This window comes from Antechinus flavipes, chromosome 3, assembly GCF_016432865.1.
Source record: "Antechinus flavipes isolate AdamAnt ecotype Samford, QLD, Australia chromosome 3, AdamAnt_v2, whole genome shotgun sequence".
Taxonomy (NCBI): domain Eukaryota; kingdom Metazoa; phylum Chordata; class Mammalia; order Dasyuromorphia; family Dasyuridae; genus Antechinus; species Antechinus flavipes.
In genome coordinates, this window is record NC_067400.1 from 7,689,699 (window position 1) to 7,709,839 (window position 20,141).

At 41.7% G+C, this 20,141-nt stretch overlaps 1 protein-coding gene across 3 annotated transcripts in view; it reads right to left on the reverse strand.

The window, feature by feature from the left end:
• LPP (LIM domain containing preferred translocation partner in lipoma) overlaps positions 1–20,141 on the reverse strand; it is a 634,535-nt gene that overhangs the window by 334,499 nt on the left and 279,895 nt on the right. For all 3 annotated transcript variants that reach the window (XM_051991658.1, XM_051991659.1, XM_051991660.1), the window contains one exon: positions 14,341–14,453. In XM_051991658.1, the coding sequence (XP_051847618.1) occupies positions 14,341–14,453 (113 nt within the window). The remainder of the gene's footprint in view (positions 1–14,340; positions 14,454–20,141) is intronic.

The window sequence follows — 20,141 nt, forward strand, 5'->3', positions numbered from 1 at the left end:
CTTGATCTGAGTCTCATTTTCTTTTCTAATCTGGGAAATGAGGATATTAATATCCATAGTTCCCATTTTAAAGAGTTGTTGTGAGATTCAAATGAGGCTATGTCCAGGAATATAAGTAATAAATAGGAAACCACTATAGAATCTTGAATTATGTTATTATTGCTGTCTGTTATTAATGCTGCTGAAGATATTAAAAACACACACACACACACACACACACACACACACCACTATCAACAAAGAAAAATCCCCACACTAAATTGTAGGTGCTCAGTTTTTACAAGAAGGGAAACTAAAATTGTCCCTCCTTATTTAATCCCTCCCTCCCTCTTTTTGTCTAGGCACTTTTCCCATCTGGGCACAAAGACACAACTTTGAGCAGCAGTTGTTCAGAGCTAGTATAATGATAGAGGAAAAGAATCATGGATGGACTTCTCACTCTGTGTCCAATGGCCAAATGGTAATTATATTTCAAAAAAACAGTTATGGAGGAAAAAGACTGGACAAAATGCTTGGATATCTGATTGGCAGAAATGTAAGAAATCTGTTTCTTGAGACAGACACAAATAGGAAATTCAGTGGTAAGATTTCTATACTCCCAGATAGGGGTCATGGAATCAGTTGCCATAGTTTGGCTGTAGAAAGCACTTTAGAGACCATCCTTCCAGTCTTGAAAGGAGGACAAGGCAGTTTCTTCATCTTTTTAGGGCTATTTCTCCACCTGAAGCAGGAAAAGCAGATAGACCTACACCATGAACCCAAAGGACATTAGCTCTCAAGATTCCACCTTCTCAATGATTAGATCAGGAGTAAGAAGGAACCAGGAGGGACAACTGGATTGTATTCAACAGGTTTTCTGACCCGATCCATTCACTAAGGAAACTGAGGCTTATACAGGCTAAAGAGATTTGCCGACATCTAAATAATGGGTCGGTGGTTGAACAGGGATTCCAATTCAGGTTCCATGAATCTAAGCAAGTATCATCATCATCATCACCACCATCCTCATCCTCATCCAATGTTTTAAGTCACTTTAGAGTTATAATTTAAGTCTCACAGCTGCCGGGAGTCACTGATGCTATAGAAATGAATGTGTTCACAGATTAGTAAACTGAGAATCAGAAACATTAGGCAAGTTACTCAGAGCCACAGAGTCAGAAGCAGAGTAAGAATCCGAACCTAGGTTTTCTCTACTCTACAACTGGCAATCTAGGGATTGGTATTTTTAATTTTTACAGAGAAACTCGTCGTCTAATTATCTCCACTTCCGCTACCAAGGGTTGGCCATCCATTGGTTCCCATTCACATTGTCACATGGACAGATGCCGGCCAAGCTCCACCGGACTGTTTAATTTAGGCCACGATGACAACAATGAGGAAATTATCCAATGTGGCCATTTAGGTGGAGGAGCGGAGAGAGCGGTGGGCCCAGGCTGGGAGGGCTTTACATTTAGAGAGCATCAGATAATTACTAGCCGTGTCAGTGTCTTCATTTGTATAAAGATCATGATAACAGCATCTACTGAGCAGAGCTGTTGTGCTAATCCAATGAGTTAACATTTCTAAAGTGCTTTACAAACCCTAAAGAGCTATAGAAGTATATTACTGCTACATCATCCTTATTCTCCATCATACAGACCATAGAAACCTGCCACTGAGGAGATGACCTGAACAATGATCTTGTCCAATTTCTCAGTTTGAAATCATAAGAAATGGAAAGTGATGATTAAAAGGACCTGTTCAATATCACACAGTGAGCCAAAGGCAGAGGTGGGTTTGGCTAAGAACCAAGGACTCGTGGGTAGCAGGTACATGCTAGGAAAAAACAAATGACACTAAAATAAAGATGTCCTGAATCCTAGTTCAGAACTCTTCTGGCAGAAGAGGAACAACATGATTCTCAGAATTGGGCCCCAAAATTCAGAATCTAGTATCAGCAATACTGATACGACCTATAAGAGTGATCTACATCCCGTGGAAGGATCCATATCAAGAGGTCTGGGACCAAATCCTGCTGCCCAAGTAATCACATGGGAATCACCAAATTTCTCTGGATTTCAGTTTCTACTTCTTAAAAATGTGAGTATAAAGAGCTTCCCAGTTCACATTGGCAGCATTGCCCTAAAGATGGAGCGAGACCACAGTATGAAAGGATGTCAAATCTTTAGAGCAATACACATGGCACCTTTTTCAAGGAACTCCTATGGTATACAAATAGTCAACAGTCTAAAGACGATGTACAATTCTTCATTTAGTCTATAGGATCTCTACATTTCCCACCCGCCCCAGGTGCCTCACAGCAATAGAAAGGTGACGGTTCTTGAAGGAGAGGCCGGAAGGATGGCATTTCTGGCAGGCCCCTTCAGGATGGAAAACTGTCCTTTAGAGGCCCTAGTGGTGGAGGGCATTCCACTCATCTGGGTACCAGCCCAGCAAAGTTCCCAGGAAACCATCACAAGCTCAGTAGCCAAGATGGAATTCTCTCTTACAGACATTATTGACTAAAGCACAGAAGGGTTTGGTGGAAATCTACGCTACCCCCCAAAAAATGCCAAGTGTTTGTAGGTGCTAAATCTTGCAAATACAAAGATGATGCGGAAAGCATCTCTGCCCTCAAAGGGCTGACATTGCTCTGGAGAACATGGCGGGGAGGGGGGAGAGGGGGAGAGGAAGGGGGATACAGCAGTTGCACAAGACAGCTAGGGCCTGATGATTCCTTCCTGCATGGAGTGAAGTGGGGGAAGGCACAGAAGGAGAAAGTGTGTAGATACACAGAACATGCAGAATAATTTCCTGGGTGAGATTCATGTTGTGGTGGCAAGACTCACTCCCATCAGCCTTATTAATCTCTGGTCACCAAAATGTGGATAGGGAATGTCCAATGACAAACACGTGTACTCAACCTCCTTGGGGGTTTATCTTCAAACAGAGAAACAATCACTAATAACTAGAACTTCAGAGCATCACAGACCCAGGGATCTGGAGCTGGGAGGAACGTTAGTGGGTGCCCAGTTCAATCCCCTTATTCAGCTAGGAGGAAATTGAAGGTCAATCGATTTGTTCAGTGACAGTGGGAAGGCTCAAGGAAGGCTTGGAACCCAATTATGTCCAGAACCAGTTCTCCTTCCATTACACCACATTTCCTCCTTCTACTCATTTGCAAATGTTTCTACAAAGTAATTCAGGCCAATCCAAGCAATGAAGGAAGTCCACTAAACCATGCATATAGAGGAACACGGGGGAAAAAAGTTCCCGTTCCCTGCAGCTGGTGATCTGCATAACTACTTCAGCATGATTGCTAAGGCCATAATTGGACTTAGCCAGTAATAAAGAATAAAGTGACTCATTTCTCTATTAACTGAGCAGCAAAGGAACTTAGAGTGTCACTGTGGCTGCTTCTGGTCTTGTTAAAAGACTCGAGGGACGGCACCATGAAGATTAAACGAGACTGAATTCTAAGGCAGGAATACCGACATCAGGGGGTTAGGGGCAAGGGGGCTTTGGGAAGCCATGTCTCATTACCAGAATCCTTTAACATTCCAGCGTCTACGGACATCATAATGAAAATGCTCTCCACTTCCAGAGAGAGAACTGGGGCACTCTGAGTGTGGACAAAAGCAGACTTAATTGAGACTTTTTTTCTTGCTTTTTGGGTACGTTTTCTTTCGCAACATGGCTAATGGGAAACTACACGACTTCACACATATGATCAATATAAATTGTTTGCTTTATCAAGGGATGGAGAAGGGGTGAGAGAGATGATTTTTTTTTTAACACATGTTATATTTTGGATTATTTGCCATCTAGGGGAGGGGGGAGATAAAAGGGGAGAAATTGGAACACAAGGTTTTGCAAGGATTAATGTTGAAAAATGATCCATGCGTATGTTTTGAAAATAAAAAGCTTTTTTTAAAATGTTAGTTTTTGACATATAATTGTGAAATATTTAACAAAATAAAAAATATAATTAAAAAACAAGGCATCATAAGCCATACATTTTCCATTACCTCTGGGGTTCATAAGTTCTCACCTAGTTTACTAAGAGGTTGTTCCTTGAAGATGGGTCTATGGTTACGTGTAAGTACATCGATAAGAGGTGGCTAGGTTTGGAGTCAAGAAGTCAATTCAAATGTGTCCTTTCTAGTTAAGTGACTGTGGCCAAACCACTTAACTTATGTGCCTCAGCTTCTTCGTGTGTAAATGGAAATAACATTGATACCTACCTCATTATGAGGACCAAATATGATGATAATTATAAAGAGCTTAGCACAGTGTCTGGTGCATAGTATAAATTATACATAAAATAGGCTATTATAAGAAAGGGGAGAGAAACAGAGAGAGACACAGAGACAGAGACTTGAAAATATATAGATATGTGAATAAGTATTCTTAATGTCTTAATAATTTGAATTTTTCTGCATAGAAAATTAAATATGAATGAAGAATAAATTTGCCAAAAGGACAATCATCTTTAAAGACCTTATTTCTAAAATATATAGAGAATTGACTCAAATTTATAAGAATACAAGCCATTGATAAATGGTCAAAGGAAATGAACACAATTTTCAGATGAAGAAACTAAAACGATTTCTAGTCATATGGAAGAATGTTCTCAATCACTGATTAGAGAAAACTTAGACAACTCTGAGGTACTATTTCACACCTCTCAGATTTACTAAGATGACAGGAAAAGTTAATGATGAATGTTGGAGGGGAAAAATTGGGACACTGATACATTGTTGGTGGAATTGTGAAGCGATCCAGCCATTCTGGAGAGCAATGTGGAACCATGCCCAAAGGGCTTTCTAACTGTGCATACTCTGTGGTATACCCACTCTACTGGGCCTGTATTCCAAAGAGATCATAGAAGAGGGGAAAGGACTCACATGTACAAAAATGTTTGTGGTGGCCTTTTTTGTCATGACAAGGAACTAGAAATTCCCCATCAGTTGGGGAATGGTTGAATAAGTTGTGGTATATGAAGGTAACAGAATATTATTGTTCTGTAAGAAATAACGAGCAGGATGATTTCAGAAAAGCCTGGAAAGACTAGAAGTGAACAGAACCAAGAGTTACATTGTACATGGTAACAATAAGACTACGAGATGACCAACTATGTTGGACTTGGCTCTTTTCAATAATGAGATGATTCAGGCCAATTCCAAAAGACTTGGGATGGAGAGGGCCATCTGCACTCAGAGAGAGGACAGAGGACTGAATGTGAATCAAAGCATAATATTTCCACCTTTTGTTGTCATTTGTTTGCCTGTTTTTTTCCTTGTATTTTTTTTCCCCTTTTGATCAGATTTTTCTTGCCCAGCATGACAAATATAGAAATTTCTTTAGAAGAATTGCATATATTTAACCTATATCAGATTGCTTACTTTCTAGAGGAGGGAAGGAGAGAAGAAAAAAATTTAGAACCAAGGTTTTACAATGGTGAATGTTGAAAACTATTTTTGCATATTTGGAAAAATGAAATACTATTTTAAAAAAGAATAATCATCTTTATAAACCATTAATATCATAGCCATTTTATGATGGGAACTAATATCACAAGTGTACTTAAATTTTCTGGTCTTCAGGGAAGATTTGAAATATGTATCATTTGTGGTGGCTCAAACTCCAGCCCAGAACCCAACAAAGGCCCAGATAGGTATATGAGGGACGTAGAAGACCCTCATATCTTCTTATGCAAAATGACTACTCAGAGATCACTCAAAATAGAAAACAGAAAAGCTGTTTGTTGAAGCCTCCGGAGGATGAGCCATCCTACCATGAGATAAGAAAGAGAAGTAGTAAAGATACACAGCTTTTATACAAGAGATTACATCACAAGTAAGAGAGCATTGAGAAGAGGAGGGGGAGACATCTAATTGGTTGTTGCTATCTGGAGAGATTGAAATGGAAGGTTTCTGTTTCCCAAAAATCTCCTGATTTCTAGGAAACAGAAAATCAGGCCTTCAGCCTTAATCAAGCAGATAGTGGTCAAGCTAATAGACTAAATATCGATAAATGTCAAATACTGATAAATGTCATCAGCTCAGCTGATGGCCAAGGCTCAAGTAAATATGGGCCTGCACATGTTATACAGGTCATAGGGGAAACACAGAAATAATGAAAATAAAATACAGAAAAAGAATCCATCCATTCCTGTGAGTTCTTCACCTTCTCTCTCTATTGCGCACAGGTCCAATTCAATATTCAGGAAGGACTAGGTCCCCTATCAAACTCTAAATAGATGTGTCAAGTATCCCAGTTTAACCAGGAGTCATCAGGATAGAGGGGGAGCAAAGTGTGGAAAATGTTACCCCTGGAAAATTTCATATCCTATAAGAGTAGATGAGTCTTTCTGAAAACAGTACGTCAAACATAGAAGTGGGAATTCCCTGGCATGGAGAGTCTCTTTACCAATGCAATCAATCAATCATTCGATCAGCTTTCATCCAGTCCTTGCAGTGTGCCGGGCACTATGCTTATTGCTCAGTTTAAAAAGACCTGAGAAAAAAGAAAACTCTTAAGATTAATTTTGGTTTCAACAGAATTGGATAAGAAGAGGAGTCTTTGATCTTTCCTGAAAGATTTTTTTTGTTTAACAATTTAGAATTGGGAGGGACCTGAGAGTCGATCTAATTCAACCCCCTCAATTTACTCATCAGGAAACTGAGATTCAGAAAGAAATATCACCTTCCCATGATCATACCTGGTAAGTGTCAGAGGGAGGATTTAAATGGGAGGAAGGAAGAAAAGACAGAGGAGGCGGAGAGAGACAGTCACACATGAAGGGGAAGAGATGCAATTGGGCTCCATAGCTATTTCTTCCAGATTCTGTCTTATCCTTATTCTTAGCCACTTTTCCATGCTGCTTTCCTTCCATTATTATAATTTTATATGTGTGTGTGTTCATGCAAATATACACATACTTGTACTTCCATTTTGGTTTTCTTTTTCTAATACAAACATACAGATACATACATAGATATATAGATAGATGATGGATGGATAGATAAACAGAAAGATAGACATACAGAATAGATGATAGACACAGACAGACAGATATAAATGGATAGATAGATAGATAGATAGAATTATTAGTTTTAATACATTCATGTATATAGAACAAATGCAAAGTCTGGATGTGTGGCTGAGATCACCCTGGTGTGCCAACACGTAGGATGCTGTAACCTGGAGGGCCCTGATAGTTTTGTAAATGCCTTCCAGCTTTCTGATTCACAGTCAGGGCCACAAGTTGGGGAAAGGGATACATTTATACCCCATTGCTTACTGAGAGTCACAATGGGGTAGGACTGAAAGCACTGACAACAAGGTTCAGTGTGATCCTTCCAAGGAAAGGAGAACTCCTTGCTGGTTCCCGGGAGGACAGCTGTCACCTCCAGGAGCAGGACTTCCTCCAACAACTTTCCTTGATCACTCCACACCGGCCTCCTGTGAGGCAGATTGGGTAGCAAATCTTATCCGTTGGGTTGATCCTTCCCGGCCTTTGGGCACAATCCTCCAGCGCCAAAGATAAAGCAACATGTTCTGAAAGATGAGGAGCCCTCGCCTCCCAGCAGCGACAGGATGCATCCATTACCTCCGTGTTTGTGCCTTAGGGTCCTGGGCTGGGTCTGGAAGCTTGGCTCTGCTCTTTGACCATCGCAGCCTGAGAATGGGGAGCTCCATCCTTGTCTGCAAGTTAGACCTATCTAAGTGGAGACGTCCTCCATTCAGAGAGACTCACCCAAACTGCAAAGGATCGGAACCCAGGGAGCTCCCTGACCACCGCATCAGGCGGCCTCCAATTTGAAGTAGCCAGGTAGTGAGTAAATGAACTGCTGACATTTCTAGAGTTTGGCTCGGTTTGGCTTTCTCAACAGTGGAGTGAGGAGGAAAAAAAGAATCATCCCTTTTGTCCCAGCTCAGAATGGCTGAGCACATTCTCCCCGACTCCCTCCTCTTCCTTTTTCTCCTTTGCACATACCCTAGGATTCAGCTCTCCTGAATTCCTCAAACACAATGATTTCTATACATTGTCTCCTCCTCAAAGACTCAGAGTAACTCATGGAGGTAGCTACCTTTTTTCTTTTTTCTTTTTGCAATTGAGGTTAAGTGACTTGCCCAGAGTCACACAGCCAGGAAGTGTTAAGTATCTGAGGTCAGATTTGAACTCCTGACTTCAGGGCTGATGCTCTACCCACTGCGCCACCTAGCTGCCCCTGAGGTAGATACTTTCAGATAGAATCATCACAGGAAACTAAAATTCAGAAAACTGAATAAATGGTGACAGTAGAATTTGAACCCAGGAATCACCAAGTACAAGGTTTTGTCTAAAACGGAGGATTCTTAACTTGGGGGGACATGAACTTAGGAGAAGAAGGTGGGAAGAGAGAAAGAGAGAGAAGAAAAAGGGAGAAAGAGCCAGAGAGAGAAAGAAGGAGGAAAGAAATGAGGAAAGGAGGGAGAGAAAAGGGGGGGGGGAGAAGAAGGGGAAAAAAGAGGGAGAGAGAAAAGGAGGGAAGGGGAAAAAGAGGGAGAAAGACAAAGAGAGAAGGAAGGAGAGGGGAAAATAGAAATATTTATATCTGGATGAATAGAGGGATAAAAGAAGAATGACAATTCTCCTTTGTAACCCTATGGATCTTGTTTTCTGAATTTAAACATAGAATTCTAAAACAGAGCTCCCAAGGTCCCATCAGACCTCTCAAGGGTCTCAGAACAGTATTAAGATAAAGATCCCTTAGCCTTTTCAAGCACAATCCTGATGGCTCCTTCTTCCGGAGCTGTCATCCATCCACGGCTGTCCTCGGAGCTCTCCTCTACAAGTCTCCTCAGCTCATCAAAAAGCTCGTCATTGCTTCTCACAAAGTAGACAAGTTGGGAAAATCAAATCAAATCAAAGCTATTTCCCAATAGAAAGGATTGTGACACCACAGGTTTAGAACTGGACCAAGAGCTCAGAGGCCATAGAGTCCAGTCTGATCACCATCTAAATGACAAAATAAGAGAGAGAGAGATTGACTTGGTTAAGGTCATTCATCTCATAAGCAGAAGAGTCACCGTTGCTCCAAGTCCAGGACTCTCTTCATTACAGTCAGGTACCACTCCTGGAAAATGCTGTTCCTGCTCTAAATCAAACAAGTGGGAACAAAATGGCAGACAAGGGAAGAGCATCGACATTAGAGCCAGGAGAGCCTGAATTCAAAAGGGAGAAAGAGAATAAGAAGGATGAAATAAATGAGGGAAAGAGAGAGAGAGAAAGAGAGAGGGGGAGAAGGAGGGAAAGAAAGAGGGAGAAAGAGAAGGAGGGAGGGAAAAAAGAGGGAGAAAGAGACAAAGAGAGAAAGAAGGAGAGGGGGAAATAGAGATATTTATATCTAGATGAAGAGAGAGATGAGAGGATGATTATCCTTTGTAACCCTATGGATTTTGTTTTCTGAATTTAAACATAGTATTCTAAAACAGAGCTCCCAAGGTCCCATCAGACCTCTCAAGGGTCTCAGAATTGAATTGAATTACTAGCTGGGTGATCCTGGGTGGGTCACTTATTCCTGTTTGGCTTAGTTTTCTCAATCATAAAATGAACCAGAGAAGTAAATGTCAAAACCCTCCAGTATCTTTGCCAAGAAAACCCCGATGGGGGTCAGACAAATTCAAAGAACCGAATCACAGAAAAACCTCTAAATCACTCAACAATCTCCAAGTATTTATTAAGCCTCTATTATGTGTTTGGCACTCGGGGTGCAACAACAAAGGAAGTTTTAGGAAGAAAAATCACTACAGATGGTGTCACTGAGAAACTGGCAGTGGGAAGAAAAAAGGGGAAGGAGACACCATTTCCTGAAACCCTGAGCTCATCAGTTATGCTCGTAGTCAAATCGTACACGTTAGTTTTAGCTCCGTCAGCAAACGCAAAGTGAGTTGGCAAAATGGGTGGACTTGGAGTCAGTAAAGCCTGAGTTCAAATCCCTCCTCTCAGACTTGCAAGCTATGTTGTTCCAGGAAAGTTATCTAACCTCTCTGATCCTCAGTTTGCTCGTCTGCAAAATAGGGATAATAAGTTTATTGAGAGAATGACTTGACACAGGACATTTCAAAAACTGTCTATGGATGAACTTTTCACATGAATCTTTGCTGCTTCTCTGTAGATGTAGAAATGGGGTTGTTATTGAGAGGGGTGTGTGTGTGTGTGTGTGTGTGTGTTGCATTGTGTTATGGGATAGGTTTGCGTGTTCATGTATGTATTATTTACAAGAACTTTACAATTAAAAAAAGAAAAGAAAAAAGAGGGGCTGGAAGTTAAACACTCTTGTCTCTTTTGTTTGCTTTTCATGATAGTCAATAACCAGGGTGCAGGAGCCCCAGGTGGCCAGTCCATCCCCTATCACAGAGGACTTAGATCTAAAACACTGGGGTTCAAATTTAACTTCTTTTAATGATAAGTTGGCTCATCAGGGGAACGTCTCTAAAATTTCCTGAGCCCTAAGTCATCCTTGTCTCTGATTTCTTGGCCAATTCAGGGGAAGGTTGCATTCAGCACTAGTAGAAGGAATTGCCACACCCACAAATACCAGCTCCTTGGCTTATTAACTCCAAACTTAGAAAAAAAACAACTTTTCATTTCAGGAAGAAGTGCATGGCTTGACAATTTGGAGAGAATCTTGAATTTCTCTTAAGAGGACTTGAGTTCAAAATCAGCTTCGCCACTCACTCTCTGCAGGATACTTAGTATCTCCCATTTTACTACTGGATCTCCCTTCCCTTATCTGTAAAGTGAAGGCATTGGAGGAAATGATCCCTAAAGTCCTTTCTAGTTCTAAATCCACAATCCCTCTCTGTAGCCCAAGGAAATCATAAAGAAGGGAAAAGAACCCACATGCACAAAAATGTTTGCAGCGGCTTTTTTATGGTGGCAAAAAATGGAAAATAATTAGATTCCATCATCTGGAAAGGGCTGAATAAGTTGTGGTATATGAAGGTAATGGAATATTATTGTTCTATAAAAAGTGAGGAACAAAATGATTTTCGAAAGAGCTGGAAAGATTTTGGACGGATGCTGAGCGAAACAAGCAGAACCGAGAATAAATTATACACAGTGACAGCAAGATTGTACAGTGATCAACTATGAAAGACTTGCTACTTCTTAGTAGTTCGGTGATCTAAGGGAATCCCAATAAACTTTGGCTAGAAAATGCCATCTGTAGTCAGAGAAGTTTGGAGATCGAATATAAATCAACAAATATTGTGTTCACCTCTTTTTTCTGTTGTTTTTTCTCTCTTAGGGGTTTTCCTTTAATTCTGATTTTTCCCTACCAACATGATTCATAAATATGTATTAAAAATTAATATAAATGTATAACCAGAAAAAGGAAGACAATAAAAAGTCAAAATAAATAAACAATGATTAAATCCATGATCCCAGGAATAAGGAACGTACACAATATCTGAATGCCAGGAAAGTGAACAGCTCCCTCCTCTCTCTCCATTGACATCTTGCATCTGACATTTATTAGGCCTGTGACCTTGAGAGACTGACATTTCCTCTCAGCCCCTGTCTCAGTGTCCACATAAATAAAATAAAGAGATCGGATCATGGTTTTTCCAAGTCCTTCTAAATAAATCTAAATGGCTAAGCCTTCTCTCTACTTCCATCATTCTCTATGTCGGTCTCTGTGTCTCTGGTTTTGTCTCTGTCTGTATCTCTCTTTTCCTTTCCTTTGTTTCTCTGGCAATTCCATTAAAAAAGAAAGAAAAAACTGACCAAGACAAACTTCCAATCTTGCAGCTCCAAGGGACCCAAAGTCTCTGAAAATGCTGCTGCTTCTTACAAATCCGTACCTCCCTGACTTCTCCATCTTTTTTTCTGGACGCTATCATCAGATGACTCACAGACAAGAACACTAGCTTCTGACAGTCAGGCAGGGTCCACAGAGTCCTACCGCCTGCCTAATAAAAATACCCAGTCATACCACTGACCCACATATTGAAGGTTGGAAGGACTAAATAATCCCCAAAGAATCTGTGGCTGTCGTGGGCTCAAATAGACTTGTAAACTTTCCAGGGCTTGCTGACCCAGGGCCTCAGAGGCACCCAAAAAAGGGCTGGCAGACATCACAACCTTAGTCACCACTCTGGTATGTTTCCATGGAAATCTGTCTCGATAGAGAAATCTGACCACTCCAAGGTCATGCATTCTGGCTGTGTAATAATGAGGACCACAAGGGCCTCGGGTGGATTTGGTTTTGCTTGTAAGGGGGGTTGGGGAGGTGCCAGGGAAGGGGAACGTCTATGATCAAAGCCCTTTGAGCTACCCTGAGTATGCAAAGTTAAACATATTCAAAGGTGGGCAAAGTCACATTGAGACACTGTGGTACAGAATAAGAATCTAGAGTTGGGAATTATAACCCAGCCTCTTCGTTTTCTGAGACGGAAGAGCTGCCATCATGGTGAATAGTCCAGCTTTTCACCTGGAGAACAGAGGAATGGCCAAAATGAGACGGGGGTCCATTACTCTAGTTTATTTCCAGGATTTGAATCATCTCACACTGTTTGCTCCATCCTGGGTCTTAATCTAACTGCCTTATCAGGCCCAGGAAGCTGGAACTCTCTATTTGCACATATTGTACGCTCCCCATTCCGATGACAATTGTGATCCGAAGTCCTCCATCACGATCGGGGAGAAGAGACTAAGAGAAGAGCATCCCTTGTAGGGTCAGCCACAGCCCCACCTGTAGCTCCCCACAGCCGACCGGGACGAGGCAAGTTTGTACAATCGTGTGCTTAATTGGATTAAGAAACATCCAATGTATTCTGATCATATGTGTTATTGTCGCGTTGTTCCAATTCGATTGAAATGACAGCATTTAATCACGTGCTATTTGTTAGAAGTCACGGCTCTAAAGATGATTGGGTGGGGTCAGCATAGAGCGTAGTGACCAACAGGTCAAAGGCGTATGTTTTGTTCTGGGAGAACAAATCCCAGAACCAATTAGACTCCCATTAAAACTGCAAAGAATTATGAGCAAACACGAAGCACCGATTATTTGTTAGGCCCTAAGAAAGACTGTTCTTACAACAAACCAACTTCATTTATTGTTTATTTGTAACCATGGAGAGAGACAGACAGATAGAGAAAGACAGAGAGAGAGAGACAGTGACAGAAAGACAGAGAGACAGAGAGACAGAGACAGATAAAGAAACAGACAGAGAGAGAAAGAAAGAGGGAGGGAAGATGAACATAGAAAAAAAAACAGAAAAATAGATACATACACAGAGACAGATAATTAGATAGATGATGTATGGATGGATGGATAGAAAGGTAGATGGATGATGGATGAATAAATAGACAAGACAGACACATACAAAGAGGCAGCTAGATAGATGATGGAGAGATGGAGAGATAGACAGATGTATAATTAGATAGATGATGGATGGACAGATAAATAGGTACGTAGATAGATAGGTAGATGAATGATGGATGGATAGATAGACAAGAGAGATACATGCATCCATAGATGGAGGGATGGATAGGTTGATACAAATATATTTATTCCTTCATGGTTTGTTTGTTTATTAATCTGCTTTTTCCTCTTCCGTGTAAAAGATGAGGGAAGATGGGATATGATGCTACCACACTATTGATCATTAGCAGGCAGTACTTTCCCTTTGACAAAGATAAATTCTAGAAATCCCCACTCAGCAGTTTGCCACCAGTGATCTTGCCCAGAACAAAGCCGAAACCATCAAACAAAGCAAGATCTCCCAAGGAAAATCTCCTTGCGTGCCCAGAGCCCTTTGGAACCGGCTCTCCTGAGCGCCTGGGGCAGGAGTCCTCCGTGAGCCGCTACCTGCCTCTCTGGCCCACGGAGGAGAAGCTTCTGAGCTGCTGTCAGTGACCGAGAAGCCCGGAAACTCCAGGACCACATTCAGGGCCTCCACATCGGAGGCTCCCTTCTGCTGACAGACGCCATTATCCTCATCCACTTACCAGAAAATGAAAAGCAACTTTTGTGGTCAAAGAAAACAAGCAGCAGCAGCCGACTAGAACCTGCCCCAGGAAAGTGAGAAGCTTGCACTTGTCAGATTTTCTTCCTGAATAACCACGCCGTGGTCCAAACCAAACCGGGGAATGCAGGAGGCCGGGACGCCAGCGAGCAGGGCTCACACACTGCTGGCGTCCACAGGGCCCAGAGCTGGGCGTCGGGGCTGCAGCTAACTAAGAGGTGTTTGTGGGTTTGAAACGCTCCCTTTGGCCGTCTCCCGCTGCCCGTCCCTCCCAGGAGCACCGTGGCTGATGGCGGTGCTTTCTGAGAAGCACTGATCGCCACAGGGGCCCAAACTTACCTGCACGTTGAAAACACCTTCATCCAGCGGCGGAGGCGGGGGGAAGGAGCCCGAGCCAGGGGCCACGCTGCCAATGTCATCCAGAGGGGGAGGCGGAGGGGGCAGAAAGTCACCTGGAGCCAAGAGAAACACACACACGGTTAGGATGGACCATCTCATCTCGCGTCTCCGCAGGCAGCAGCGTGGGTTATTTGGTCTTTTCCTACTATGGAGACATTGTCTCCAAATAACAGAATTGAAAAGACACCGAATTTGGAGTCAAACAAAATGGGAGGGAGTGGAGAAGGAGGAGGAGAAAGAAGAAGAGAAGGGGACAGGGAAGAAGGAAGAGGCAGAGAGGAAGGGAAATGCGGAAGAGGAATGATGCTGAGAACTAAAATTTATATGGTATTTTAAGGATCGCAAAATAATTGTCGTTTCTCATCTTTGACCTCATGTCAGTTTACAATTTGGTACTGCTGCTAACTCCCTGTGGGACCTTGGCCAAGGTCATCTCCTTGGATTCCTGTTATATATATTTTTACCATGAAGATCATGTCCTTTCCCACCATAAATTCATAGTCCTAAAATCTCTATAGCCTAGGATCCAAGACAGTCACCTAGGAACTCTGAAGGAAATTTCAAGGGATTCATTATAATTATAAAACAATGAATAAGGTCCATTTTCTCAAGAACACCCAGTGTTTTTAGGAAAGTTGGGTTGTTTGTCTTTAATCAAAAAAGGAAAGAGGCCATGTTGAGTGCCTACTATGTTCCAGACCCTGCTCAGTGATGGGGACCCAAAGATGGAAGGGAGACCATCCCGAGTCTCCAGGAGCTTTCTGGTACCAGAGTGAAGAACCTGCTCTGCATCGGAGTGATGAGGGACGACCAGCTGGATAACTCTGCTAAGTTTAGGGGGCCCAAGGGACAATTAGCAGGACTAGAAGCCCACCCATGGCAAGCACAGATGGACTAAGTCCCTTTTTCTCCAGACCATAGTCCCAGAAGGAGAATCACAATACTGAAATCTGGCAGCCTGGGGAAACGTGAAACCAGAGAAATATCTGAAGGCACATCTTTCCCCTGAGGCCATTGGGGCTAAGTGACTTGCCCAGGGTCACACAGCCAGGAAGTGTTAAGTGTCTGAGACCAGACCGGAACTTGAGTCCTCCTGACTTCAGGGCTGGTGCTCTCTCCACTGCGCCTCCGCGCTGCCCCAAGAGATCTTAGTAATAAAGGTGGGTATTCATGTGTCCCAGGGAAGGCAGCGTCTGTACTGAGGAGCCTCTGACACTCGGGCAGGGGCTGGACCGTGGACCCAGTGCTGGGAACACAGATGCTCCTTGCCCTCGAGGAGCAAAGATTCTACTGAGAGATTTCCCCTGGAAACTGAAGAAAGAGCTTGATTTTTGCTGTGGGGAAGGCAACACCTGGGATTAAGGACAGTGGCTTAGCAGGGACTCACAAGTGTGGAAATGCCCACCAAAAGGCAGGCCCTAAAGCCTTCCCCCTCCTTGATCCTGATGATAGACTTTTTCATAGAATCATAGGATCTGGGATCCCGGCACAAGGGCCAGAAGGGATATGAGAGATCCATTTTAAAGACCAATAATCCATTTACAATGCTTTGCTTTGTTTATAAGCTAGTAAGAGTTATTATCTATTGGGCACGGGGTGGGAGTTAAGTCATTGGGAGGGCACGTTTCAAATATCCCTCCTTTAAATGCAGGGGAACCTGGCCCTTCTCAGTGCAGGGATTCATCATTTTATTTACTTAAATACGGACACATACATGCAGAAACACACACAGGCCCGGGGTCTGAGATTAGTGTCTTAGAGAGAGGACCTTTCCCATACAGACTGTAGGAGACCGCCTCTGGGTGCTATTCAGCTCTCAGACCGAGGGATGCTGGGACTCTGGGCTGGTCTCTAACGCACCCAAGGAGCCCAGGTAATTATTCGGCTTCCCGGGCCTGGGAGGAATGCCTTCTCCAGGACAGGAAAGAAAATGGCCACTCCCGCTCTGTCTGAAAGGGGGGCCTTCCCCTGTCCCAACACTCGCTCACCCCGGGCCCTGTTTCTGGGAAAACTACAGGTTTTCTATTCACAACCCGTGTCCTTGCTCCCCAGTCATTCTTTTCCCAGCATTTTTTGGACTTTTCCCCGCTGCCCCTGCCTTTCCTGAACGCGAACTCGGGGAAGGTGAGCCTCCAATCTCCTACGGGTGGGAGGAGCCCGGCTTGGACCACTATTGCCTACCCACGTCTGTGACTGCCAAGGTCCTCAGCCGACCTCCAGAACTGGCCGCGGCCAAGCTGGGCCATTGTGCAAGGTCTCCCTCACCAAAATTCCACTGGTCTTGGGGGCCCTGTCAAGCCCAGATGATGAATGACCATGAATTTCATTTTGCCATTGGGCTGACAAATGGCAATTCCAGAAGGGGTGAAAGGGAGGGGACCCAAAAAACCATATTGTTGCCAATTCAATTCAGAGGATAATAGGTTAATCTGCAAAGGGGAAGAAGGAGAAATTCTCCCACTTTGTAGATGGATTTTTTTCCTCCTTTCTCAAACATTTTTCTTGCCTTGATTTGACCCCTGGGCATACTAGAAACCGAGGTAAAAGGAGGCACTGCTGGGGAGTTGGGGGGTCACCAAGAATCCTGGGGAGGATCCAACTCCTAGCTAAGGGCAGCGGCACAGACAAAACAACTGATGTCAAGAGCAGGTGGTGAAGGAGGAAAGCATTTTAAGTAGATGCAGAGTCCCTCTCCTTCCTCCCAAAGAAGAAAAAGAGAGAGAGAAAGACAGTGCTGATCATAAACTGTAGCGCATGTACAGGGAGGGTTGCTGCTGGGATTGAAAATTTAAACATAAACAGAGAGAAAAACGAGAGAGAGAGAGAGAGAGAGAGAGAGAGAAACAGAGAGAGACAGTGCTGATCATAAACTGTAGAGCATGTACAGGGAGGCTTGCTGCTGGGATTGAAAATTTAAACATAAACAGAGAAAAAGACGAGAGAGAGAGAGAGAGAGAGAGAAAGAGAGAGAGAGAGAGAGAGAGAGAGAGAGAGAGAGAGAGAGAGAAAGAGAGAGAGAGAGAGAGAGAACCACTAGCATTGTTGTAGTACTTTGAGGTTTGCCAAAACAATTTGCAATAAGATATGAGAATATCACAGAATTACAGAATCTCGTATATAAAAGGGACTGCAGAGGCATTCTAGTCACAACTAAATCAGAACAAGATTCATATTTATAAAATAATTCTAATAAAAAGAACACTGAAACTGAAGTCAAAAAGAACTGAGTTCAAATCTAGACCCAGTCACTTACTGGCTATGTGACCCTGAGCAAGTCAACCTGTTTGTTTCAATTTTCTAATCTGTAAAATGAGGGATAATAATACAACCTACTTCTCAAGGTTCTTGTAAGGATCAAATGAGAGAATAATTGCCAAGTGCTTACAAACCAAAATAGCATCTGGAAAATTCTGGCTTATATTATTGATGAGGATGATGATGATGATGATAATGAGGAGGAGGAGGAGGAGGAGGAGGAGGAAGAGGAGGAGGAGACAGTTCCCACTTTAAGAATAGAATAAAGCTAAATTATTATTTTCAAAAGCTTCTAGTAAACCTGTGCCTAAAATGCAGAGTACATTATTTTTCACCAACAAATACAACATTGAAAAAGTCATTGCATGCACAGCCAAGAAGGTGGACCATACAGGAGAGCAGTGAACACATCTCTCCCTAGAGCACAATACCTGGTGAGAGCCAGAAATGTATAGGTGCCCAGAAGACTCTCAGAAAACAGCTGCATAAAAAACCTGAAGCTTAGGACAAAGCCCTGTTCACTGGGCAGCAGAACCCCATCTTAGCATACAGTTAAAAGTCAAGAAAGATGCTGGGAAATGAAGAATTTTTTTTAAAAAGAATTCTGACCATTGAAAGTTGCTATGGTGACAAGGAAAATCAAAACACACAATCAGCAGAAGACAACAAAGTTAAAATCCCTGTATTGAAAGCCAAAGAAAAGAAAAAAAAAGAAAAGAAAAGAAAAGAAAAGAAAAGAAAAGAAAAGAAAAGAAAAGAAAAGAAAAGAAAAGAAAAGAAAAGAAAAGGAAAGAAAAGAAAGAAAGAAAGAAAGAAAGAAAGAAAGAAAGAAAGAAAGAAAGAAAGAAAGAAAGAAAGAAAGAAAGAAAAGAAAACCTCAAAAAAAAATTGTACTCAGACTATAGAAGAGCTCAAGAAGGAATTTAAAAATCAAGAAGAGAGGTAGAGGAAAAATTGAGAAGAGAAAAGCACATGATATGAGACAATCATGAAAAACAAATCAACAGCTTGGTAAAGGACACACAAATTAAAGAAAAATAAATATCTGAATAAACAGATTCACTGAAGAGAAGGACTTCTTAAAAAGTAGAATTGGCCAAATGAAAGAATTACAAGAGCTCACTGAAGAAAATAGTTTTTTGAAAGTTAGAATTAGGCAAGTGAATAATACTAAGTCTATCAAGAAACAAACAAAATCAAAAGAATGAAAAAAATAGAAGAAAATGTGAAATATCCTATTGGAAAATAATTAAATGGAAAATATAACCAGAAGAGATAACTGAATAATTATTGGATTATCTGAAAGTTATGATCAAAAGAAGATCCTAGATAGAAACATTTAAGAAATTATTAAGAAAAAATGCCCTGATATCGTAGAAACAGAGTAAAATAGAAACTGAAAAACTCCATGGATCACATCCTGAAAAGAATCCCAAAATAAAAACTCCCATGAATATTATAGTCAAATTCCAGACCTTCCTGATCATGGAGAAAATACTGCAAGCAACCAGAGAGAAACAATGCAAATATCAAGGAGCCGTGGTCAGGATCACACAAGATTTAGCAGCTTCTACATTTTATGATCAAAGGGCTTAGAATATGATTTTCTGCAGGGCAAAAGAGTTAGAATTACAATCAAGAATTATCTTTACAGCAAAACTGTGCATAAGTATTTGGGGTGGGGGAGGAATAGACATTCAATGGAATAGAGGATTTCAAAGATTCATAATGAAAAGACCAGAGTTGAATAAAAAAGAAAAAATATATAAACAGGTCAGAGAACTCATAAGAGATTCAATAACATTGAAATATTTAAATTCCTACATAGGAAAATGATATTTATAACTTCTAAAAACTTTTTTTATTATTAGGGCAGTTAGAAGTGGTATATAGAGACAGAAAACAGAGGCGTGAGTTGAATGTGAAGGTATAATTATCTTTAAAAAAAATTAAGAGATGAAAAAGATGAATGCAGTGAAAAAGGGGGTGGTAAAGGGTAGAATTGGATAAATTATCTGACATAGAAGAAGCCTGAAAGAGATTTTAGAGAGGAGGAGGGAAATGAGGAAGCACATGAGCCTTACTCTCACCAGAATTGACTCAAAGAAGGAATAATAAAGACATTCTGTTGGAAATAGAAATCTATCTTATCATAAAGCACTCTTTAAAAAGGAAAGAAAAGGAAAAAGAAAAGAAGGGAATAAGAGAAGGGAGGGGGTGGGAGTTGATAAAAAGGAACCACAGTTTGGCAGAGGTAAAAGTCAGAAGCAAACATTTTTGAAAATGAACAGGTTAATTTCTAGTCATATGAAAAAGTGCTCTAAATCATTATTGATCAGAAAAATGCAAATTAAGCCAACTCTGAGGTACCACTACACACCTCTCAGATTGGCTAAGATGACAGGAAAAGATAATGACAAATGAGAAAACTGGGACACTGATGCATTGGGTCCCAGTTGGTGGAGCTGTGAAATGATCTAACCATT